The 24,755-nt window shown below is 39.2% G+C and overlaps 1 protein-coding gene across 12 annotated transcripts in view; it reads right to left on the bottom strand.

The window, feature by feature from the left end:
• The window catches only part of myo18ab (myosin XVIIIAb), a 245,579-nt gene that overhangs the window by 103,367 nt on the left and 117,457 nt on the right, over positions 1-24,755 (bottom strand). For all 12 annotated transcript variants that reach the window (XM_044202307.1, XM_044202313.1, XM_044202303.1 and 9 more), the window contains 6 exons: positions 17,025-17,166; positions 16,731-16,890; positions 15,362-15,548; positions 14,245-14,452; positions 13,133-13,242; positions 4,390-4,455 (listed from right to left, as the gene is read on the bottom strand). In XM_044202307.1, the coding sequence (XP_044058242.1) occupies positions 4,390-4,455; positions 13,133-13,242; positions 14,245-14,452; positions 15,362-15,548; positions 16,731-16,890; positions 17,025-17,166 (873 nt within the window). The remainder of the gene's footprint in view (positions 1-4,389; positions 4,456-13,132; positions 13,243-14,244; positions 14,453-15,361; positions 15,549-16,730; positions 16,891-17,024; positions 17,167-24,755) is intronic.

Here is a 24,755-nt window from a genome sequence, read left to right as displayed (position 1 = left end):
AATAAAACAAAAATGTTAATTTTACCCAAACACATACCTATAAATAGTAAAACCAGAGAAACTGATTTTGCAGTGGTCTCTTAATTTTTTCCAGAGCTGTACTTATGAATATTATATTCAATTTCTGCCAATAGATCCTCCTGAATATTACACTCTGGGACCTATAAGTACTGAGAGCTGGTATCAAATGTTGTTAGATTTATAATTTTGTTTACAAATTTCTGATTTAAAATCAAAATTTTGGCAATTTTAGATTTATTTCTTTTTATTTCTGTATTTTGGTTTATTCTTGGACATCTTCTTGTATTGACATTTAACATTTGAGAACATTGGCTTCTTTATTAATTCATTAAAAATGCATTTTGCAGAAAGAAATTCTATATTTTGTGGAAGGTATCTGAAAAAGAACTGGTTTGGTATCAGTATGGAAACTCAGGTATCATACTGGCACCAGTATTCAAAAACTTCAAATGATACCAAGGCCTAATACCAAGGCTAGGTATTTTGTTGTATATATTATGGTTAGTAAAGAACAAGTGACAAAGTTATAAACAGTACAAAATATCCTTCTTTCCCTCCGTATACATGGATTCAACCACCATAAATAAATTCTCCCCAGGTGGGAAATGCTGCTGTGGACAGATAATGTCAAACTAGCCTGGGAGGAGATAACACATCTGGTTACCATGAACTGCTGTGCTCCTTGAAGACCGATTTGTCAGTATGGGTATGATGATATCAGGCAGAGAGCCACATACAAGTTGGCAGGGAACAACAGGGGCAGTTTGGCAGTGAGAGGTGTGTCATCTGCCAGCCTGGAGAAGATGCTGCCACCTGAACAGTCCACACTTCATCCATCACGGGTGATACTTTCATTTTGGATGATAATCATTCAAAACAAAACTAAGGTATACCATGTCATGTGTTCTTTCCCATTTGAGAGATTAGCAGCAAATTTAAATGGACAAAGAAGGGTTCACTTTGTGCCATTTATTTTACTGGACATTAACTGAATCAAAGATGCTCTGTTACTGCTGCTTCAACAAAAAGCCTCTGTGGTTATTACTACACCTACAGTATCGACTACACTGAATATAGATACTGTCCTGAGACAGCTGGAAAAAGCGTTCTTCCATGGGATGCTGGTGTTTGATATGTTTAATTGCTGGTGTTTGAGACTAAGTGAATGGACAGATTTTTGGCAGAGTTAAGGGTTCAGTATGATTAAATTGAACTAGTTATGGTCATCTGACCACGTCTAAAGGCAAAAATGTTTATACCTGTCCTGAATGGTCACACTTGAAGGCAATGCAAAAAGCCTGCAATCATAGCCTCCTACTAGCTGCACCCAACCACACCTGTTGAAAAAGAGAGTAGCGATGCACTTTGATCTTGCTGCCACGCAATCACATGGTTCATGTAGCTCTCAATAGTTACAAACAAATCAGTGTGTCACCCTGTTTGAATGGTTTCCAGTGGGACAGACAGCAACAGTGGCTATATTTGCAGCAATTTTCGATAAATATCAACACATAATGTGCACTGATTACTACGTTGACTAGACTTATATTCAATATGAGAGGCAGAGAGATAGCATTAATCAGTTTTTCTTGCATTTAATTTTGGAAGGAAGGGGGATTGTTGTTTTACAAGGTTTTTGCCGCTCATTCACCCATTCACACACACACTGACACACCGATGGCAGCGAGCTACCATGCAGGGTAATGGCTAACCATCAGGAGCAATTTGGGGTTCAGTGTCTTGCCCAAGGACACTTCGACATATGTTATCTCATGTTCAGACATTCACATAAACATGCACCACAATAGAATATCAATGAATGCCAGCAATTGCTCAATTTAAGCCAAAAAAGAAGTTTGGTCAATAGTGCAAAATATACAAGGCAACTAATTAAATTCAACAAAACATTTTATTATATAATATTGCCTGGGAGAGGATAGAGTTTTTCTTCAAAGAAACTCATTCGACCTCCTACAGGGAGAGAAGGTTGGCAGAAAACAGGCCAGGAAAGTGTTCAAAATGTCCATCGAATTCTTCCACTACCTGCTTTTACGGCAATACTAGGCATACCATGCTATCAGGGGAGGGACGAAACTTCGTCATGGATGAAGTATTTACACTTCACCCCTGCAGCCGAGCACTCATGTCCAGTCTGTTCCCCCACCCATGTTGCTTTACAAAACTCAATATAAAACACACAAACAAATCACAATAAAAGATAAAATAAAAATAGGCATCACAGAGTAAAAGCTTTTTTTTATAAAAATGTGTCTTAAGAAGGGAGATAAAACAGGGGACTGACTCTGCAAACCTGATCTCCTCTAGCAGATTGGTACAGAGTGTAGGGGCCCTGGCAGCAAAGGCCCTGTCTTGTTTGGTCAGCCTAGACCTTGGAATGGCTAGCAATGCCCTACCCCAAGTGAGTTTTAGTACAAAAGCTAGACTCCCTGCAATATCTGCCAAGAAACTTCTCTAATTGACAGCTTAAAGGCCTTTACACACTGGGGGCGTGACAAATAAACGGCACGAAAATGCAAAGTACTCGCCTGCGAATATTTCACATCAAAACTATTTTAACCAGCAGTGATCTGAATTTGCGACATTACAATCTTTACCTCTGCCCACAGAGACACTCTGGACAGGATGGTCAGCAACACCACCTCCATCACACACTTCTGCCCGAGCTGTCACAACATCATAGACATCCAGGTGTAATCTCTCTCTCTCAGTGGGATCAGGCTTTAACTGCGCTGTTGATGCAGAAATCCCTTCTCGATCATTAATGTCTGTCTGCACTTCTTTGGACAAAAACAAATCAACAGGTTCACCATTGTCATTAAGAGTTGTGACGTGACGTCCGTTCCACACAATGTGATTGGTTGATGCCTTTATTCACCGTGCAAAAACTGGACCTTGTTCAGAAATTTTTTTTTTGCTTTTTCGCGGTGTCATATTCGCATTCTGTGTGAACATACTTATGACAAAAACAACATTTCGAAAAAATATATTGATGCGTGAATTAACCGCATGAAAAAAAGTGTGTAAAGGCCTCAAGGCGCACACTGTTCATTATTCCACAGACATTCACAGATCTAATTAACAAAACCATCAACCTGTCTTTTTCCTTGTGATTAGCTGTTTTTTTCTACAGTATCTCATAGAGTTGGAGTCTGGCTGCTGCTTGGCAAGGTCACAGATACAGAGAGCCACAAAGATCAGCTCCTCCCCATAAAAAGAAATATATTAAAAAACAAAATACACCAGAACTAGTGAAGGACAGAATGGAGTGTTTTATGTCAGTTTTCAGGGTTTCCTGCAATGAACTGGCAACTGCCTCCAAGTCATAACATCAAAAGAAAGGATTATGTTTTTAAAACAAAAACAAAATACATAGGGGCTTGGGGAGAGTGACACTGTGAATGCTCATTCCTATATAGGGTTAGTTGTAAATTTAAGGAGAGACTTCCGAACTGAGTTGTAAGTATGTATGCAGTGGAACCAATTTTTGAGAACTAGGGTTAAGGTTTGAGGTTAGAACTATGATTCAACTAGGGTACTGGTTGAAGTGAGGAAAGGGAAAGGACTTGGGTCTAAGGTTAATGCTGTTAATTCTCAAATGAAAGCTGGTATTCAAATAATTGCCTGTACAAACAAAAAATGGCCGGTCCCTAATAAAGGCTGGGTAAAAAACAGGTGGAATTTGAGGTGGAATTTCATGTACTATAATAGTTCACATGATAAATTAGCCTAAATGCTTCCTGCACATGTTTCACATTAAAAGCCTACCACAAAAATGAGGTTATTATATTCTTTGAGCCACTGGAAGGCTTTCAATGTGATATTCTTCTGTTTTTATTCACTTATTTCCATTTGCTTCTACTTTGCTAGTCTTCTGATCGTTGTTAAGCTACTGTCAATGAAACTCAACACTTCCTGCATGTTTGACATTAAAAGCATACCAGGAAAGGGGAGGAATATATTGTATCTCTTGAGACGCTGTAAGGCTTATAAAATAAAATATCTAAGGAAGTGTTGAGTTTCAATAACAGTATCTTAACATAGAACGTAAAGATGAAGTAGACACAATTAGTATTGTGGAGGAAGTGTTGAGTTTGCAATAACAGCAGACAGCACCAACAGAAAATTAAGAGCACAATAGTACAGAAAACAGGGGGATGCCTTACCAAAATATGATAAAATATACTAGTAAGAATGCCTTTCTCTAATATACGCCTATTTCAAATAAAGGCTTCTCTTTGCAGTTAAGGTTAATAAAGGCCCTGGCCACGATTTCAGAAGTTACAGCATTACATGGTAATTTATATGTATAATGAGATGAAAAGTGTGCATGTGCGTGACTCGACTCACCCTGCTCAGCCCCATGTGGTAGCTGCTCTTCTCCAGTTCCAAGGACTCCAGCAACTCCTCCACTGCCTGGAAACCAGCAGAGCAAATAGTCAGTAGACAGATAAACAAAAAGAACCACGGTTTGTTCCGGGCCTTACCTCTAGATGATCACGTGACCTAGTTGCCCAAAGGATGCTAGCTTGGTGCCATAGCAACAAACACCATTCCCCTTTCACACTATCTAACACAAAGACACACACCTCCCCCCCGATCTGCCTCGAGGGGCGTCTCAGGTCCCTTTTCTGTCAGGTTTCATCTATTGTGTCAACTCAACCTTTAAAAGACAAACTGCAGACTGTTTGGTTGCTGGGGCTCTACTCAGAGGTTTTTGAGGACTGATGCTAAGATTGAGGATTAAGAATCTCAATATCTGAATAATATTTGTTAAAACTCAGCTACAAAGAGGAAAAAGAAGGGGCCCCTAGATGCTATAATAGGTATTATATTCCACAATAGGAAAGTATTGAATTTGATTATTCTCAGAGGCTTACCAGTAGTAAGACTAAAAATGTAAAGTTTGTCTTGGGGTGGTGCTACAGGAAAGGCCAAGGGACATTTACATTACAGAATACAGTGGTGTGAAAAAGTATTTCCCCCCTTCCTGATTTCTTATTTTTTTAAGTGTTTGTCACACTTAAATGTTTCAGATCATCAAACTAATTTAAATATTAGTCAAAGATAACACAAGTAAACACAAAATGCAGTTTTTAAATGAAGGTTGTTATTATTAAGGGAAAACAAAATCCAAACATACATGGCCCTGTGTGAAAAAGTGATTGCCCACTAAACCTAATAACTGGTGGGCCACCCTTAGCAGCAACAAGTGCAATCAAGTGTTTGCGATAACTTGCAATGAGTCTTCTACAGCGCTGTGGAGGAATTTTGGCCCACTCATCTTTGCAGAATTGTTGTAATTCAGCCACATTGGAGGGTTTTCGAGCATGAACTGCCTTTTTGAGGTCATGCCACATCTCAATAGGATTCAGGATTTGACTAGGCCACTCCAAAGTCTTCATTTTGTTCTTCAGCCATTCAGAGGTGGACTTGCTGGTGTGTTTTGGATTATTGTCCTGCTGCAGAACCCAAGTTCGCTTCAGCTTGAGGTCACGAACAGATGGCCATACATTCTCCTTCAGGAGTTTTTGATAGACAGCAGAATTCATGTTTCCATTTATCACAACAAGTCTTCCAGGTCCTGAAGCAGCAAAACAGCCCCAGACCATCACACTACCACCACCATATTTTACTGCTGGTATGATGTTCTTTTTCTGAAATGCGGTGTTACTTTTACGCCAGATGTAATGGGACACACACCTTCCAAAAAGTTCAACTTTTGTCTCGTCAGTCCACAGAGTATTTTCCCAAAAGTCTTGGGGATCATCAAGATGTTTTCTGGCAAAAATGAGACGAGCCTTAATGTTCTTTTTGCTCAGCAGTGGTTTTCGTCTTGGAACTCTACCATGCAGGCCATTTTTGCCCAATCTCTTTCTTATGGTGGAGTCATGAACACTGACCTTAACTGAGGCAAGTGAGGCCTGCAGTTCTTTGGATGTTGTTGTAGGGTCTTTTGTGTACTCTGGGATGAGTCGTCACTGCGCTCTTGGGGTAATTTTAGTCGGCTGGCCACTCCTGGGAAGGTTCACCACTGTTCCATGTTTTTGCCATTTGTGGATAATGGCTCTCACTGTGGTTCACTGGAGTCCCAAAGCTTTAGAAATGGCTTTATAACCTTTTCCAGACTGATAGATCTCAATTACTTTCTTTTTCATTTGTTCCTTTATTTCTTTGGATCTCGGCATGAGGTCTAGCTTTTGAAGATATTTTGGTCTATTTCACTTTGTCAGGCAGGTCCTATTTAAGTGATTTCTTGATTGAGAACAGGTGTGGCAGTAATCAAGCCTGGGTGTAGCTAGAAAAATTGAACGCAGGTGTGATAAACACAGTTAAGTTATGTTTTAACAGGTGGTGCAATCACTTTTTCACACAGGGCCATGTAGGTTTGGATTTTGTTTTCCCTTAATAATAACAACCTTCATTTAAAAACTGCATTTTGTGTTTACTTATGTTATCTTTGACTAATATTTAAATTAGTTTGATGATCTGAAACATTTAAGTGTGACAAACACTTAAAAAAATAAGAAATCAGGAAGGGGGCAAATACTTTTTCATACCACTGTAATTCTTAAGATTTGGATGTTTTGGCGACACCTGTTGTTATAATTGGTAATAGCAAATGTGTTTAAATAAAAGTCCATTCAAAATGACATGCATATCAACCACTGGAGGCAGCAAACATGCCTTGAGGGGCTACTCTGTCAAAAATGCAACAGAAGAAGATAAACTGCTTTTCTCTTCTGCATCCCAAATCCCAAATGGGAAAGACAGACTCCACCAGTAACACTTAAGATTCAAAAATGGGGTTAGCTATTATACAAATCTGAAGGAATATAAAATAAAAATCAAATTTGTTTATCTTCTTTGAAGCATGGTCATGTTAAGAATCCCATGGATGTGACATGTGTACCTACTGTTACCTCCTGGCAAACTCAAACTAAAAAGGCCAACCAATAAAGGCATCACCATTTTTTTTTTTTTTTTTTACAGTCCATCCTCTGTGTCTGTCCTATCAAATTAAACTGCTCAATAACTAGTAGCACATTGATTTACAGGATAATTACAATTTATTACAACTTGGGTTTTATTGTATAATTTTGTCCATTGTTTCCATTTGTTATGATAAAACTGTATTCACCAAAGTAACTGGTGAGATCTGGGAATATGCAATTGGCAAAAAGATATCAGATAGACAAGGTTGACTAACTGTGGGTTTGTTTAAAACTTCTATGATCCTCTGACTGCTCGTGTTTCTTGGCCCAGAATTCATTGTAGCCATGTCACCGTGTTCCCAGATCTCAGCAATTAACTTGGTGAGTACAATGTTATTACAGGTGGGAATGATAAACAAAACTATGAAAATACAATCCAAGTTGTAATAAACCAGAATTATTTAAGATTGCTCACTTTCTTTTTAATGTCCCGGTACAACATGGAAATAGATCACATTTAGAATCTAATGATACCATTTCATGGGACCTTTAAGCAAATTTCATGGCAACCTGTCAATACGATTATGAGATTATATTTTGTGCACAGCTGACATTTTGACTTGAGTATTCTGTCCAAAACAGAAGGGTTTTGTGCTCTGGGAAGCATGAATGTGCCCAGTATAGACTGAAAATTTTGTCCTGATGGTGCCACTAGAGGAAAGGTCAGGGGGTCACAAACATCACTAAGAGGGGGAACTCTACCAGTTTTAAATGTCAGAGTCATTTAACAGAAAGCCTGCATTATAAATTTGGGGCATGGAGTTTGAAAAATGTTGACTTTTACCAGACAGGTAGGGTCTAACAACTATCGGAAGTGTAGGGTTCAGCATTTTTGACCCATACCTTGGATAAAAGTTTGGATATCTCAGCCTCTGCTGATTTGTTTTTGACCAATGTTTTCTATTTTTTTTAATTTTATTTAACTGTTTCTTTTGACAGATCGACAGACCGACCGACCGGAGTACAAAGTGAAAGTGTACCCCACACTACAAAACTGTCTAAAAGACCTTTTTACAAAGCATGCAGATCACTGAAACTCTTCACTGAAAACCAGTATAATAATAGTAAGACATGATAATAATACACATGGAACTTTACATGTCAGGTTCCACTGAGGTTTCAGCCTCTCAGGGACAGGACACTGAGAGGAATGTTGTATAATGTGGTGGATTTCCTCTCTGTTGTTTGCCTGGTTGGTCTGAAAAGCTTTTGGCAGGTACACCATCTGGCTAGTGACATCATGGCTACATCACACTACATTAAGAGGAACTGACAGAACTATGCTGTCAGTGGCAGGAAGAGAGGGCTTTTTGTTTGGCAAAAAAACAAAAAAAATTCAGACGGGCTCAGCAAACCAATATTCTCTTTCTGTCTCTTTCTCTTTCTCTGAAAATCAATTGTTTCTTATTATTCCTCCAATTATATACTCTTTTCTGTCTCAGACTGCCTCCTTTTATCCATCTTCCTTGCTTTCTTTCTTCTCCGCTGTTCATTCTGACTCCCCAGAGATAGGCATGCATTCAGTCAATCAGATTTTCAGTTTTTAGATTCATAAATATCAGAAAAACTATTCTTTACCTTTTTAGACAAGAAACTTTAGCACATCAGGTACAGAAGGCCTTAAAACTAGGGTAGGTAATGTATTTCAGAAGCATGTTTTGTTATATTTGTTGAAATTCTCTTTACATCCTGACAGCAATCAATAAATCAAATGCTCTAGGAAAAATCCTGTATCGGTGCAGGCCTGTAAAAAGCCCATCTTATCATTTCATTCGGGCCAAATGAAACGATTGGCTGGCCTACCTGCCTGTCTACCTACCTACCTGCACACACTCTGCCCGTCTATTCATGGCGCATGAAAATATGTTTTGGGGGAGTGGCTTTGGAGGGAGGCCTGAAGGGAGGGGGTGGGATTTTTTCAGTTGGATACTTTCAAAATCTAGCTGTCTCTTGCTAGTTTCTCCAACGTTACCTACCCTAACTTTAATGTACATATGGTTTTCCTCCAGCAGCCCCACCTCCCGCTCATAAAGGCTAATCACGCTTTTATGCAAAGCTGCTATATACTGTAAACAGAATGTAGAGAAGACATTAATCGTGTGCTCAGGGATGTAAACTGTTTTGCCTCCTATACAAAAGGAATGGAAAGATAATGAGACAAGGAAAAAAAGTGGAAAGAGACAGGGGAATGGGAGGGGAGAGGGAGAGAGCGAAAGAGGAAAGAGAGGAAAGAAAGAGCTCTTCCTACCGCCGGTAATTAATCAGTACAGTAGCCGTATGCTGCCAGCCTGCGCAATCATAATTAATTACACACAAGAGCGCTCTTGGAACTGGAGGACGACAGCAGAGAGAGGAGAGCAGGAGGAGAGGAGGAATAAAGGGATTCTGTTCACACTGGGAGACCATTTAGTAATAGTGTTTTCACCATATGGCCATATGTAGGGCCAGATCTGTAAATGCGTTTGCTTCCGTAGTTACACATCTTAACCAGCACAAATTTTCCTACGTTTTGAAGTAAGAGTGAAAACTGTGGGAGTTAAAGCGAGTTTAAGAGATATTTTTATAGTTTACAGCTCCTCTCCACTCTGCGCGTGATGTCATCCTCTGAACATTCTGTCTCATACAGAAGTATTTTTTGTAAAATTTGTTGAAATTCTCTTTACATCCTGACAGTAATCAATAAATCAAATGCTCTGGGAAAAATCCTGTATCTTTGCAGGCCTATAATAAGCCCATTTTATCATATCCTTCTCCCATATCAAGTACGTTAAATTCTGGGTCCAATACTGTAATAATATTTTAATATTGTAAAGAGTACGGTCTAGACCTGCTCTATAGAAAAAGTGCAATGAGATAATTTCTGTTATGAATTGGCGCTATATAAATAAAATTGAATTGAATAGTTCTCCTTATACATGCTTCCCTTGGGTGATGTCATCCACAGACAGGGGATTTCTTTTCATTGTTATGCAGATGACACTCAGTTGTACCTCCCTGTCAAGCCCACTGACCTTAGTATGCTGAGTTCTCTGCAGGACTGCCTGTCTGACAAAAAATTGGATGTCGATAAATTTTCTTCAGCTCAACTCAAATAAAACTGAAATCCTTGTTATTGGGCCCCAACACATCACTAAACAAATACTGCCATCTACTGGTAACCTGTCACAACATATCATGCCTGTTGCAAGAAATCTTGGTGTCCTAAGCTTGTCCAACCATGTTTTTATCACCTCAGAAACATTGCAAAAATCCAATCTATTTTAAATCTTACTGATGCAGAAACTGTTGTACATGCTTTTCTGGAGAAAAGGTAAACTAAGAGGAGCAGCGGTTAGAATCTCCTTAAGGACGAAAAACGAAGCGATGGACAGAGGAGATCTAATGGTTTTATCCACTGTTAGGTATAGGCATGAACTGGAGGCGGAGGAGCAGACTTTTCGCGTGAGGTTTCCTTTACTTTTATGGATTTCTTTAATTTCATATTTTACACGCTATCGTCACATACTTCCTCATCACTACAGTCAATCCACTGTGATTCTAACATCGAATAGTATGTAATGATGTTTTGCATTAAACATTTAACAAGGGATATGGTTTAAGCAGAAATCATGTTTCAGAATATCATTCATTCAGTTACACAATATTTCTAACTACTTTAACTATTAGAGCTCAAGTTCTAATACTGACATTAGAGAAGCAGAAAGCTAAACAACAGTTTAATCACACATAATTCTTATACAAATCATTTCGCATTCTTAATATTACAGAGACCCCATCATCAATGGTCACTAGGTAAACAAGATATTAAATTCATAAATGAATAATTCAGTTGTTCTATATCGTACAGATATAGAAGTTGGGCTATTCTACAAGAAAACATGTGCTAAGTAAGGTTGAGATTACTAGATTACTGACCAATTTAACATTTGATTTTATATTAATCCACATTTGGTTTAGCAAAAGAGGATTCTTCCAAGTAATTTCTTCATGAATCTGAAGATTTATGTCACATCTGCTGAGATCCTTAAAGCAAGCGAAGGGAGCCAGAGAGTCTCGGTACCAGTTCTGGAGGTGTCGGAGTGACATTTTAACTTGTTAAAGAGTGCTAAGTTAACTTATAAATCCAGGGAGAGTCAAGGAAGGATGTTTATTCAAATCCAGAGGAATTTTGCAAGGCCATAAACAGTTCCTCCCTTTCGGCCTTCTCAAACACTCATCTCCAGTCCCTTTGTCTGAATGATGAAATCTGAAGATAGAGGGACTGATCCCTACACTGTACACCCATGATTGCAACCCCCTGACATGGAGAAACCTCTGTTGTGAAGTTTGTGGATGACACCACCATAATCGGCCAGATTTCAAACAATGATGAGACTTCATATCGGGAGGAAATCAACAATCTTGCAGAGTGGTACACATAAGCGGGTGATTAAAACCGCTCAGAAGATCATTGGTACCAACCTACTGCATCAGTGATATCGGTGAGGTGCCTGCGCAGACCCCAAAAGGATACTGAAAGACAGTACCCACCCCAGCCACAGCCTGTTCACCCTGCTGTCGTCTGGCAAGAGATACAGAAGTATCAGCTGCCGTACCACTAGACTAGAGAGCAGCTTCTTCCCTCAGGCTGTGAGACTACTAAAGTCATCCTCAGCACTCAGCACCATGTAAAATAGTTTTCATTTCTATGACTTACTTATTATATATTCACTAATCTAATGTATATATTTTTTGTACATACATTTGCTTTTGAGTAGCATAAAGGAAACTACAATCGAAATCTCATTATACAACCCTGTGTTGTAAAATTATCAATAAATCTATCTTATATCTAGGTTAAAAACTCCTATTATCTTTGTATTGGAGGTTCATAATCCAAACACACACACACACACACACACACGGGGCACTGGTTGCTATGGTGATTGTGGCACCCTGAGGGAGTGAAGGGGCAGACAACGACTTAGACAGGTCAGACAGTTCATTTAATGAGGATTAAACCTCTCAAACGCCTGCTTATAACTCAAAAACCCTGAGTCCAATCACCAAAATGTTATAATCGTGAGAAAGAAAGTACTTGTGTTCATGAAGATTTTATGTTTGTGGTGTCAAAAATGTGAGAAATAGAGCAAGTTAGAAATTTGAGGAGGGAAGAAGAAAAGGTAACATTTCTGTTTTCAGTTAACATTGGAGTCAAAGAGTTGAAGAGAAAGATTTTACAGCTGCTCTCCACCTTCGCAGCCCACTCTGGCTCCGAACATTTCGTCCCATACACACCCATTACACAATCTAAAACGGTCTTAAAAAGCATAAAACATAAACTGCGTTTTCGTGGAAACTGTGCTAGCTATCAAAATGCCCATTTAGCCAAATAAAGTCCCAAGTCTCATGACCCGATTAAACTTTTAATAATTTAATTTATGTTAAAGTATAGCGAAGTGATACGGCCCCAAAGAGGGGTGGGTTTGAGGTCATGTGACACACTCACAAGACCTATTATAAACTCAGAAAAGGACTAAAAAAAGCATAAAACTTAAACTGTGCTAATTAAAAAGCTGTAAAAGACATCAAAAAGTTGAATATACGTTTAACAGTTCAAAGTCATGACCCATTTAAAGTTTAAGTTAAGTCTGTAGCTGAAAGTATGCTGAACTAGTAGAACTTCAAAGTGGAGTAGGTTGATGAGGATTTGAAGATCCCTCCCATTCACTTCCAATGTAAAATTTTCTTGAAAAAAGCTTAGTATTTTAAAAAGTATAAAAGGTAGAAAAAAAGATTAATACAAGCACACATGTCCTTAAAGAGCTGAACATTTTGATAGTTGAATGGTTTCTGTAGCTGAAAGTATGCAGAAGTAGTAGATGACCGAAAAATAATAAAGATTACAAGAGTAAATATGGAGGATAATAACTAGTGCGCCTTGTGCTTTGCACATCAGGCACACTAAATCATACCTGTGAGTAATGCATTTTTAACGTCTTAATGTGGGGACGCCCATAAAAGTTGGAAAGAGAGTAGTTTCCATCATATCAGCACTCACTGTCCAACCACAAACAACAGCACTCCAAAGTATCAGGCTAACCCTGTCAAACACTCACTCTTTTCTCATCTGTGACAATGTAGTGGCGGCCGTGCTTTTTGGTCAGATGTGGGGCCAGGACATCAAAGCGCCTGCGGAACTCAGAAAACACCATGTGGTCTGGGTATCCTGGAGGCAGGGAGAAAGCAGAGAGGAGGTTAGAGGAGCATCTGCAGCTAGTGGAGAGCCAACAGCGTCAACGGTCATCTTATATTTTCAGGAGAAATACAGCCAAAAAAAATAAAAGAAAATCCTAACAAAAACACTTCAACAGACTTAACAGCCTTGAGAGCAAAAAGACAAAGTTGTGAGGGTTTGACAGGTGGAAATGTATGAGGTCACAAGGGTTTCTCCAGCTTTTACAAAGGCACAAACAGTAAGAATGCCTATGGGAACAGAGTTTTACATTGGGACAAAGGGCTAAAGGATCTAAAAGCATACACTTTTGAATGAAGACAATGTATTACATGTATTACTTTCCTCTTTGATAAAGCTTATAGTTCGGGCTGGCTCAGGTGAGTCCTGAACCATCCCTTAGTTATGCTGCTATAGGCCTAGACTGCCTGGAGACTTCCCATGATGCACCTCTCTCCTCTCTCCTTCTCTCCCTCTCCATCTGTATTTTTATCCCATTACTGCATGTTACTAACTCGACATCTTCTCTCTTCTGTAGTTCTGTGCTTTCTCGTTTCTCTGCTCTCTCCTAATCCTGACATTGTTCTTCCTGTGGCTGTCATTCCTATTATTATTACTATTTTATTAATAATAACACTATAATTACTATTCTACTATATAAAAAAAATAATTCTACATGGTCTTTGCATTGTGCCTTCCTAACCCTATCCCCTTCCCCCAAACCTCCCTCTCTCTCTCTCTCTCTCTCTCTCTAAACCTAACCCGGCAGCCCACCATTGAGTCTGGTTCTGTCCAAGGTTTCTGCCCGTTAAAAGAAGTTTTTTCTTGCCACTGTCGCCAAATGCTTGCTCATGGTGAGATTTGTTGGGTCTCTGTAATTAATATTATAAAGAGTATGGTCTAGACCTGCTCTATAGGAAAAGTGCAATGAGATAACTTCTGTTATGAATTGGTGCTATATAAATAAAATTGAATTGAATTAAATTACTTCATTACCTTGCCTGTAGATGCGCAGTGCATCCAGCAACTTTGATCCTCTGAGCTGAGCTCTCAGGAGGCCCACGTCCAAAGTCATGAGGCCTGCGTCGGGGCTCTCTCCGTGCGTAACACGGGGATCACCTCCTCCACTCACTTCCTCTGCTTTGGGCAGCAGGCAGTGGATGAAGTGAACCTTGGAGCGACGCACCATGTCAATCAGAGCATCCTAAAAACAGAAAGGACTCAGATATCAGCTTCTGCTTGTTGACAGAACAACAGCAAAATAGTCAGTGCAACAACTTAATTGTGGCAGTCTGTGCTAGATTGCAAACCAGTAATCTACATGCAACCTACAGTCGCTGCATGAAGCAACTCAAGATTTTTTTTCAAGGCCCTGCACACCCACACAGGTGTGTAAATAAATTACTCTGGTTGATTGGACCTCTAGTCAGGTTTACGTTGGGTGGAGCTATGCTGCAAATTACATGACGTCACCAAGCTTTATGTCCTAATAAAAAGGGTAACAGGGAAAACTGTCCCACCCTAACAGGTACAACAAAACCAACAGAAAGGAAAGGAAAATGTCAATCAATGCAATTTGTAAACGCCCACACTGTTGTGAGAGGAGGTGTTTTTAGGCATCATAAATAAAATCACCTGTGTGGGTGGACTGTGGGTGTGTGGGGGGCTTTAAAAATGCAATTAAGATGTCTTTAGTGGGATACAAACTTCTTCAAATGCTTAAACTCACTTTATAAACTTACGTATTTTATTATACTATATTGTTTATGAAACAATGACACGAACATTTACTGTATGTATGAAATTTCTTTGGATAACAGTAAGAGAAGCACCAGTTTTTCTCTCCCAATACTGATTTAATTCTTCAAGCATTCTTTAGCACAGGTGAAGACACCTTAGGATTGTGCAAATCTTAATTTAAATGTTCTTGACAGTGTAAAAAATCATAAAATTGTACTTAATGACATCTAAATAATTTCACCAATTAACACTGAAAATGAAAAATAACAAAAACAACCGATTACAGTAAATAGACTGATACCCCAAAAAGCTGACCGGTAGGGCTATTTTAGGAATGAAGTAAATGTTTTAATCACTGTGTCCCTCCACGTACCACTTGGAGTTTGACCTGGATACACAGGCTCTTCTTCTTGACGGCAGCCACTCCTGTGGTGAAGGTTTTCCTCATACTGGTGGCTCGTCGCAGGGCGAGCTGCGAGCTGCCCTCTAGACCTGCGATGGAGCCCGACAACACTGTGGCCCCACTGGCCCGGCCCATAAACAGCCCGCTGATGTTCTTCCTGTGGTGGCAGAAGAATGGATTGCATATGTATGCATATACATGACTAACAGCACATTTTTCTTCCAGTGATTGATACTACAATGTACAGGGAGCTAGTCTGACTGCAATCGTAGCATATTCTAGTGTTTGGAGACCCATATGTTGGCAGGCTGCTCCCTGCATCATTTGGCTCACTGTGTTGCCTGATGCTCTCAAACTGTGCATCTCACTTTTTCTAAATCCTTATGGATACTGGAAGCCTGAATTTGACTTGGATTAGTTGCTATTTGCAACTAAACATGGGCATTGTGGTGGACATGAACATATTGAGTACTGTAGTTCTGGATCTTCATAGCAAATCACTACTTTACCTGGAAAATGCTGAATTAAAAAGAAAAGTATAAGGTGATAAATTCAATAAATTCTAAATTGACTTTGGGTCAGCTTGGGGGTTTACAGTTTAGCCTGATAATTTTTAATAAACTTGCAGACAATTCATAAATCTCCAAGCTACGATACAATCATCTGTTCTTATGAATGTATTAAGTCACCTGAAAATTCAGCATCTTTTTACAAGGTCACATACATACATTCCATCAGGATTTTATAATTATCACTCATTTGTTAGTTTGTTATTCAAGCCTTTGAGTTTGATAAATGAGATTTTGTTGTTTAAATGATAAATACTGAATTATAGTTTAGTAATAGTTCCATTCACCTCCACTGTGTTGGGGTGAAGACAGATATAAATTTGAGACATATCTTAAAACCTGGACAAATAAAACCAAAACTATGTGCATGGATAGATACCACTATAAGTAAAACAATATGTTTTTTGTAATATGGGTGAACCACTCCTTTAATGATTTAATGCTAACTTTTTTAATCGACAAGCAAATTCATTACTCTAGCTAGTCAGTTTGACAGTGTGACTGCCACCCCTCATATTTCACTATTCTCTAATAAAGACTGATATTACAGGGATTCAATGTCTGGTACATTTTTTGCAGGAAAGTCGTCTGGTGCACAGAAAGAGTTATAGTTTTACTCTCAGTTAGGATTTACAGAATTGGTTGATTTAAACAGATATCCCCAAAAAGACAGCACAGTTCTGGAAACACTGTTTGACACTATCACCACAACCGACTTAGTTCTAATAAACTTTATGTTGCATGTGTGTGATTGCTGTGAGTGATCATACTTCTGGGAGTCCTGCAGCAGTGTGGCAGCGTTCTGGGCGGCATGGTTGTGCTTGGCGTGGCTCAGCCAGCCCTGAGCGTTGTACTCAACCCAGTCTGTCCCGTGGCTGTGGCCCAGCAGGAAGACGTGGGGCTTCTCTCCTCGTAGCAGCAGACTGGATCCTGCAACACACAGGAACTATTTTTATTATTCCCTCATGATGTCAGGAGTACGATCAGTGCTGTCTGTTAATCCTGCAACATGCAGGAACCTTGTGTTGATTGCTTTAGCAGGCAGTTACAGGTTGAGTGCTTGCCTTTGTTTTCTCCCTGTGCAGAGCCGTAGTAGCTAAAGAGTCTCTCCAGCATGGTTTCTTCTGAACCCCCAGGCTGAACAGCCTCCTCCTCCATCAGCCAAAGAAGGCCTCGAGCCTCATCTGTCCTGGCCAGAGTACGCACCTTTCATGGAAACCAACAGCCACAAATGTCACAGACTTTTTCTTTCACAATCACTTTTCTTTGACCTTGATGGCAAAAACCCTGAGGTCAAGACAAGATGTATATATAATTTCATTACTTAAGATCATGAGACAATGTGCAGGCACTGAGCAGCCAAATATCTAACAAAAAGTAAATATAACATAGTTAAATACTTTTAAAAAACAAGATACGCCTAAGTGAGTTTTACTCAAAAAACAATATCAAAGACAAAAGCAAACGCATAAAAACAAACATTATATTTAATGGTTCAATCTATTTTCACCTTTCAAGATGGTCATGTTAGTAGTAATCATAGTTTGCCATCTTTCACACTTGTGTGACATGATGAAGAGATGAAGGGTAAGGTGCCAGGGACTGACTTCATGTTTGCATTTGTGTGTGGAAGACTACTTTGTGCTCCTACTTGTCGAGTCACTTAACACGTAGTAGAAGTTGTTAAACTAGATGAGAGAAGGCAAAAAAATTCTGGCATGCTACAGTCTTTTTGTTGATGCTGGCATCTTCCACTATGATACACTAGGCAAACCAGCTACTGTCGTGCCCCATACTCATTTTCGTTCCCTGGCACTCCAGAGTTTTCAGATCCATTATCAGGCTGATATTATCTAGAATGATCAAACTGTAATTCTCTTTAGTTTCCTCAAAAGAAACATTTTTAGTACTCTACGTTTATGCATGAACAAGCCCTCTGACAGCTTGTTAATTCTACATGATTTTTTAAAACCATCCATCCATCCATCCATCCATCAATCTCCCCCGCTTGGCCCGTACACGACAACAGATCGCTGGCTAATGGAGCAGCAACGGCCAAAGCCACCTCTCTTTCCCTGCCGACGGACGAGTAATGTAACAACCGAGCATAGCATAGAGTAACAGTGTACTTGACTAAGCGCAGGACTGTTTAGTTAATGATGTACATGTACTGATGTGTTTTTCTGAGGTTTTGTTGTTGTGACATGTTTATTTGTTAGATTAATTTGGTAACCACATGCTAAGTTGATGTTAGTTATGTTATGCTCCACACAGACAGTCTTTGCATGCTAACTAACACTTTTTAACTTGGCACCGTTATCCTAAACAGACCACACACATACACCTCGAATTTGACTTAAACACAACCACACGGCGGAGAGAAACTTTAAAGCTCCCGCTCACACGCTTCTTTGTTGCTGACCACATGCGCTCGTGCAAGCCAGACATATGGAGGCAGAACAAAGAAACATCCACCCATTCTTTTTCTTGAAGCCATTTCACATCCAAGCAGCCCACTTGGACGCACACACTCTCACACACACACATCCCTTTGTTCTGTAGTTTAGTGTATTTAGAGTTAGTCTTCATATTATGTGTTTTTGCTTTATTATTTTTTAATAAATGCTTGCGTATAATTATGCTGGTTTCATTAATGTTGCACAAGAGTGAATAACTTGTCAGCCTCTTCTATGCTGAACTCCAAATCCTTCAACCTAGTTATTAATATATATATTATGTTATAGTTATTAATTTAGTTATTAATCTGAGTTCCAAATGAATAGTTTAGTTTATTTTATGAGACCCAATCAATTAATTATTTCTCTTCTTTAAGTAGAGTGGAGCCCCAAGGACTTTATTAAAGTTATTATTTATGATTATCTTGGATAATTCTGATGAGCCATAATTAATTGATTGCACCTACACCGTTTGGTGCCCCTTTAACCATTGTGAATCCCAACACTTGTGACATAGGACATCAGTCATTGTGAAAGAAATATTATTCCTGTTGTGTGTGCTGTGTAGTGGTATGGTATGTGGACCCAAATGCAGATGACCAGGAAGCAGTATGAGGTGAAGTAGCCGGATTGCTACAGTGTTTATTGGGGGTGATGTGGTTTACAGGCAAGTACAGACCGGTAGGCAAACAGGTAACGAACAGGCAACAGGACAATGGGTTACTGGCTGGCAGTGATGGAAACAGGGAAGTGAGTCCAATGTGGCTAAACGGTCCAATAGGGAGCAGGCAAAGTACAAAAGAATCCAGAATGTAACCAAGGTCCACGGGAGAATCCAAAGCAGAACTCACGGTAAGAATGTCGGGGAACTGAGTACAGGAACCAGGTACAACAAAAGTGCACCAAACGGCGACACACAAACACAATGTCAGGAACACTCACAAGCCAGGAACAAAACTCACGACAGGAGCAACATGAGATAGGAATCACAACAGACAGTAGAAACACCATGAAGTAACAACAATGATCCAACACTGAACAAAGACAGAGACCCGGACTAAATACCCTAGGGGAGGTGAAACAACGAGACACAGGTGCAAACAATCAAGGAAGGGCCAACAATCAAAACTGGAGGGAAAGCAAACAAAGACAGGAAGTAAAACCACAAGACACAGCCATCAACAGTGACAGCGATGAGATTTCAACAAGCCTTTCTTTACAGATCGATGCAATTGTGTTTCATGAGCAACTATTCTACTTTTAATCTATTTTCAGTGAATACTACCAAATGAGCACCTGCTATCAAGTAGTGTTAATAAGACCCAGGTGCCCTTTTTATTTTTTCTTTGATGCGAAATTACTCAACCTGTACATTGTTCACTGTACAAAGATTAAAAGTATCATGGTGAGTGAAAGGTCATTAGTAGAGGTCTTCACAGGTCATCTGGATTCCCAGTAACCAAGATTATATTCAAATTATATTCAATCTAATTTCAAATGGTAGGATTCTGCTCTGGTTCTTTATTTGGGTCTTTCTGTGTTGACCGCATTTTTGACTGGGTGTAATTATCTTCAGCTCTATTTCAGACCAACTCTGACTGTCCTCAGATCTCTATTTTTGAAAATTATATATGCACCTTGGGTTTGGGTAGGTTTTCAATGGGACTGTATTGAAACGGGTCCAAAATATGGGACCCATGAAGATTAGTAATGAGTCAACTGGTACATGACACATTTGTTCTTAAAAGACTATATTCAGGTTTGTGATTAGCTTTAAAATACGTTTACCTGGTCCTGGAGTTAATTTAAGTGCACAACTCTAACAAAGACAAAGACATTTATATGTGGCATACAAGTCAACCAATCTGTTTATTATCTAGATATTGCAATCTCATTTGATAGGATTTAAATTTTTTTCTCCCAAATTCCAAAAAAACTTAACTGCTGGCTTCAACATGATCTAACTTTTCAAGGCTATATTCTGCTGTCCAAAGAAGAAGATATTTTGCATCAAGTGTATCCTGCTTTATCATTTGTTATAATAAAACTTGTAAATGGTAAATGGACTGTACTTATATAGCGCCTTTCTCATCTTTCTGACTACTCAAACTTGTGTACACACTAATTCATAATAAATAGAAAAAATAGGAATCAATATATAAAAAAGGTCAGTCATAAGAAGAATTTGTAGAAGTTGTAAAAATACTCTGGATTTTAGTACAATCAGTCTTTTTTTTATCAATTGGGTCAAACATTGCTTGAACACTCCATGTATTGTATCCTTAATTGTTACCTAAAAAATGTGGTCTACAATTTTAATTTACAGTAAATGCAATAAGCTACCTAGCAAACTTTGATAAACAGGCTTTGGATGCTTGGAAATGGGCCTTCAGTGAGCCCTTAGCTAACACAACCCCATAAACAGCCGATTAATGCAATGAAAACTGCTCTTCTTGTTAGTCAAAATGTTTGAATCTTGCTCCCTGGCTTTTTCAACTGTTATTTGTCTATTAAGCCAATGGGATTCTTAAATTAGTATGCATGGCAGAGATCAGCATCTCTAAATAAGGAGGTGGAACCTCTGCAAATAGTGAGCCTTTGATGAAAATACAAGGTTAACTGACTTTCAAAGCCTTTCGAAATCAAAGAAGACATGCTGTATTGTACTGCTGAAACCTATTCAGCAGCAATCTAAATCTTTCACAGAGATAATAATAATACTAAATAAGCTTGCTGTTGTTTGACCAGAAATCACAAGCCACAGATTTACCTTTGCTGTCTGTATCACTTAATATCAAGTGAGATATAGTGTGTTTGCATGTCTATGGGTTTTCTAGTCGTCCTTTATTTTGTGTGAATCCTTTGTCCTCCAAATTAAAACTAAATACATGGTTTCTTGTTGCCTTTAAAAGAACCCATGTAAGCGTTTTCTGATCTGTCTGTCATAAACCAAAGTTCTGGACAAACTGAAGGTGTGACCTGATGACGGTACTGAATAAAAAGTCAAGGAATCAGCAAAATTCTTACATTTCATCCTAAGGGGGGCATGCATGTTGGTACCAAATGTCACAGCACTCCAATCTAATAGTTATTTAGATAATAGTTAGTTCTAGAAATTTCACACTTCTCCTCTAGTGCTACCTCACTGTACATCACCTCACCTCTACTCTAGTGCTACCCTCACTGGGAACAATTAATGTGTGTGCCAATCCATCCAGTAGATGTTAAAATATTTGACAGGATAAGGGAAAACTTTGACTTGCTGGTGGCACTATAGGAAAGGTCAGAGGATCCTTAAAGACAGCAGGTTTCATCCTCTGGGCACCATGAATATCTGTAGCAAATTTCATGGCAATCCATCCAACAGACCGACCAGCCTTCCATAGAGCCATGCTGCTAGCATGGCACAACAACTACTTGGTTAGAAACAATTACTTAAGGTTAGGGAACCTAATCATGGTTAAAAGAAAAATTACTTAATTTTAGGGAACGATCGTCAAAAATGATAAATATGACAATTTCTTGATCCACCACTGCTATGATTAAGGTTTGGTTTGGTTTGGTTTGGTTTAGGAACAAAAGCCATTTGTTAGGCAAAGATTGTGATTTTGGTCCAAAAGAACTAATTTGTTAAGGTTAGGGAACCCTTGTAATCAAAAAAGACACATAAGCATTTTCTAACATCCCTAATAATAATAATAATAATAATAATAATAATAAAACCTTATTAACTAACGACATTACTATCGACAGTGCGTCATCAGTTGTCAGTGCCTTCAAAAACCATTAAGCTTAGAGAACGGTCATCATTGTAATTACAAAAAGAACTACTTTGTTTAGGTTGCAGAACAATTGCTATTGTGATTAAAAGAAACCATCGTTAACTTTGTTGACCTATCCATCCACCTTGAAATCCTCATGGTTATGTGAATCTAAATAACAAAGTTACGCTACTTCTGCCTTTGTTGCTGATGGTGCTTAAATTACACAGTCTCGTGTGGTTTCCATTTCACACACACACAGTAGCATATTTACCCTTGCTTTTGTAATGTGATAAATATAGTGATGATGTGATGATGAAGAATTTTAAATCTTTCCGGAGAACTGATAAACTTCTCCCAGGAACCTCTGCTGTCACGACCTTTGCAGGTCGCTAATGGAAAGTTGAATGACAATTTCTCAATTTACGACACGCCTGGAGCCAACTAATCTGATACCTCCACATCCCAGGACATGGGCTGAAATCACACCACTCTGCAGGACTCACAAGGATGAACAAAGGAAGGTTAAGATCAAATATCCCATGATCTGGACTTCATCAAGGACTCACATAGGGGACAAAGGGCAAAAAAAACTAACTTTGCGATTCAGAGTCAAATGTACATTTATTGATATGCCATGTTTAATTAATGTTCAATAATAAAATTTTAACTATTAGAGAAAATCAGGTCCTGCCCTCAATCGGTACCGACTTTTCTTCAAACACAGGAACCTTAGAAATAACTGTCAACCTATATTTTGACTGCTTTGCTCCTATCGACCTTCTTCAGCTAACTTCGACGATTAATTCATCTAAGCCATCAACCTGTCTCTTAGACCCCATTCCAACTACACTGCTTAAAAACGTTGTACCCTTAGTTAGCACATCTTTACTGGATATGATCAATCTATCTTTATTAAAAAGCTATGTACCACAGTCCTTACAGCTGTAAGTAAACCGCTTCTTAAAAAGCACACTCTTGATCCAGGCGTTTTAGCCAACTATAGATCTCTAAAATCCTTCAGAAAGCAGTCGTCAATCAGTTGTGTGACTTTCTAAATAACAATAGTTTATTTGAGGATTTTCAGTCAGGTTTTAGAGTGCATCATAGCACAGACACAGCACTGGTGAAAATTACAAATGACCTTTTAATTGCATCAGACAATGGACTTGTCTTGTTAGATCTTAGTGCTGCGTTCGACACCACTGACCATCAGTTCCTATTACAGAGACTGGAACATGTAATTGGCATTAAAGAAAGATGACATTGCCCTGGCCTCCAGCACCACCGTAAGGAACCTCTGAGTTATCTTTGATCAGGATTTATCCTTTAACTCCCACATGAAACAAACTTCAAGGACTGCCTTCTTTCACCTACACAACGTTGCAAAAATCAGGCACATCCTGTCTCAAAATGATGCCGAAAAACTAGTCCATGCATTTGTTACTTCTAGGTTTGACTATTGCAATTCCTTATTATCAGGCTGCCTGAATAAGTCCCTTAAGACTCTCCAGTTGATCCAGAATGCTGCAGCACGTGGACTGACAAGAACTAGGAAAAGAGATCATATTTCTCCAATATTAGCTTCTCTGCACTGGCTCTCTGTAAAATCCAGAATAGAATTTAAAATCCTTCTCCTCACCTACAAAGCTCTTAATGGTCTGGCACCATCGTATCTTAAAGATCTCATAATACCTTATTACCCGACTAGAACACTGCGCTCCCAGAATCAGGGTTACTTGTGGTTCCTAGAGTCTCCTAAAGTAGAATGGGAGCCAGAGCCTTCAGTTACCAAGCTCCTCTCCTGTGGAATCAGGTCCCAGTTTGGGTTTGAGAGGCAGACACCATCTCCACATTTAAGAGTAGGCTTAAGACTTTCCTCTTTGATAAAGCTTATAGTTAGGGCTGGCTCAGGTGAGTCCTTAACCATCCCTTAGTTATGCTGCTATAGGCCTAGACTGTTGGGAGACTTCCCATGATGCACCTCTTTCCTCTCTCCTTCTTTCCCTCTCCATCTGTATGCATTTTTATCACATTACTGCATGTTACTAACTCAACATCTTCTCTCTCCCGTAGTTTTGTGCTTTCTCGTTTCTCTCCTTTCTCCTTCTGTCGCTTTCAGCAGGTATTTCTGCCTCCGGAGCTGCAGAGACTGGATCTGTGGTTGTAGGTCACTTGCTGCCCCCGTGTTCCTGCTCGACAACTGTATTTGCATTGTGCCTCCCTCTCTCCCACCCCCTCTCCCCCAAAACCTCTCTCTCTCTCTCTCTCTCAAAACCTAACATGGCAGCGGCAGATGGCCGCCCACCATTGGGTCTGACCTTAAAGGAAGTTTTTTCTTGCCACTGCAGAATGCTTGCTCATGGTGGGATTTGTTGGGTCTCTGTAAATAATATTATAAAGAGTATGGTCTAGACCTGCTCTATAAGAAAAGTGCAATGAGATAACTTCTGTTATGAATTGGATCTATAGAAATACAATTGAATTGAATTATAGGAAGAATGTGAAGTTTTATGTTGCCATGCTGATGTTGATGCAGGACCAATAGAAACTATAGAAACTGTGTTAACAGGAACTG

The sequence above is a fragment of the Siniperca chuatsi genome, linkage group LG7 (assembly GCF_020085105.1).
Source record: "Siniperca chuatsi isolate FFG_IHB_CAS linkage group LG7, ASM2008510v1, whole genome shotgun sequence".
In the NCBI taxonomy this organism is placed as follows: Eukaryota; Metazoa; Chordata; class Actinopteri; order Centrarchiformes; family Sinipercidae; genus Siniperca; species Siniperca chuatsi.
Note: the sequence above shows the minus strand (reverse complement) of the source record. Positions and strands in the feature narration are given on the sequence as shown.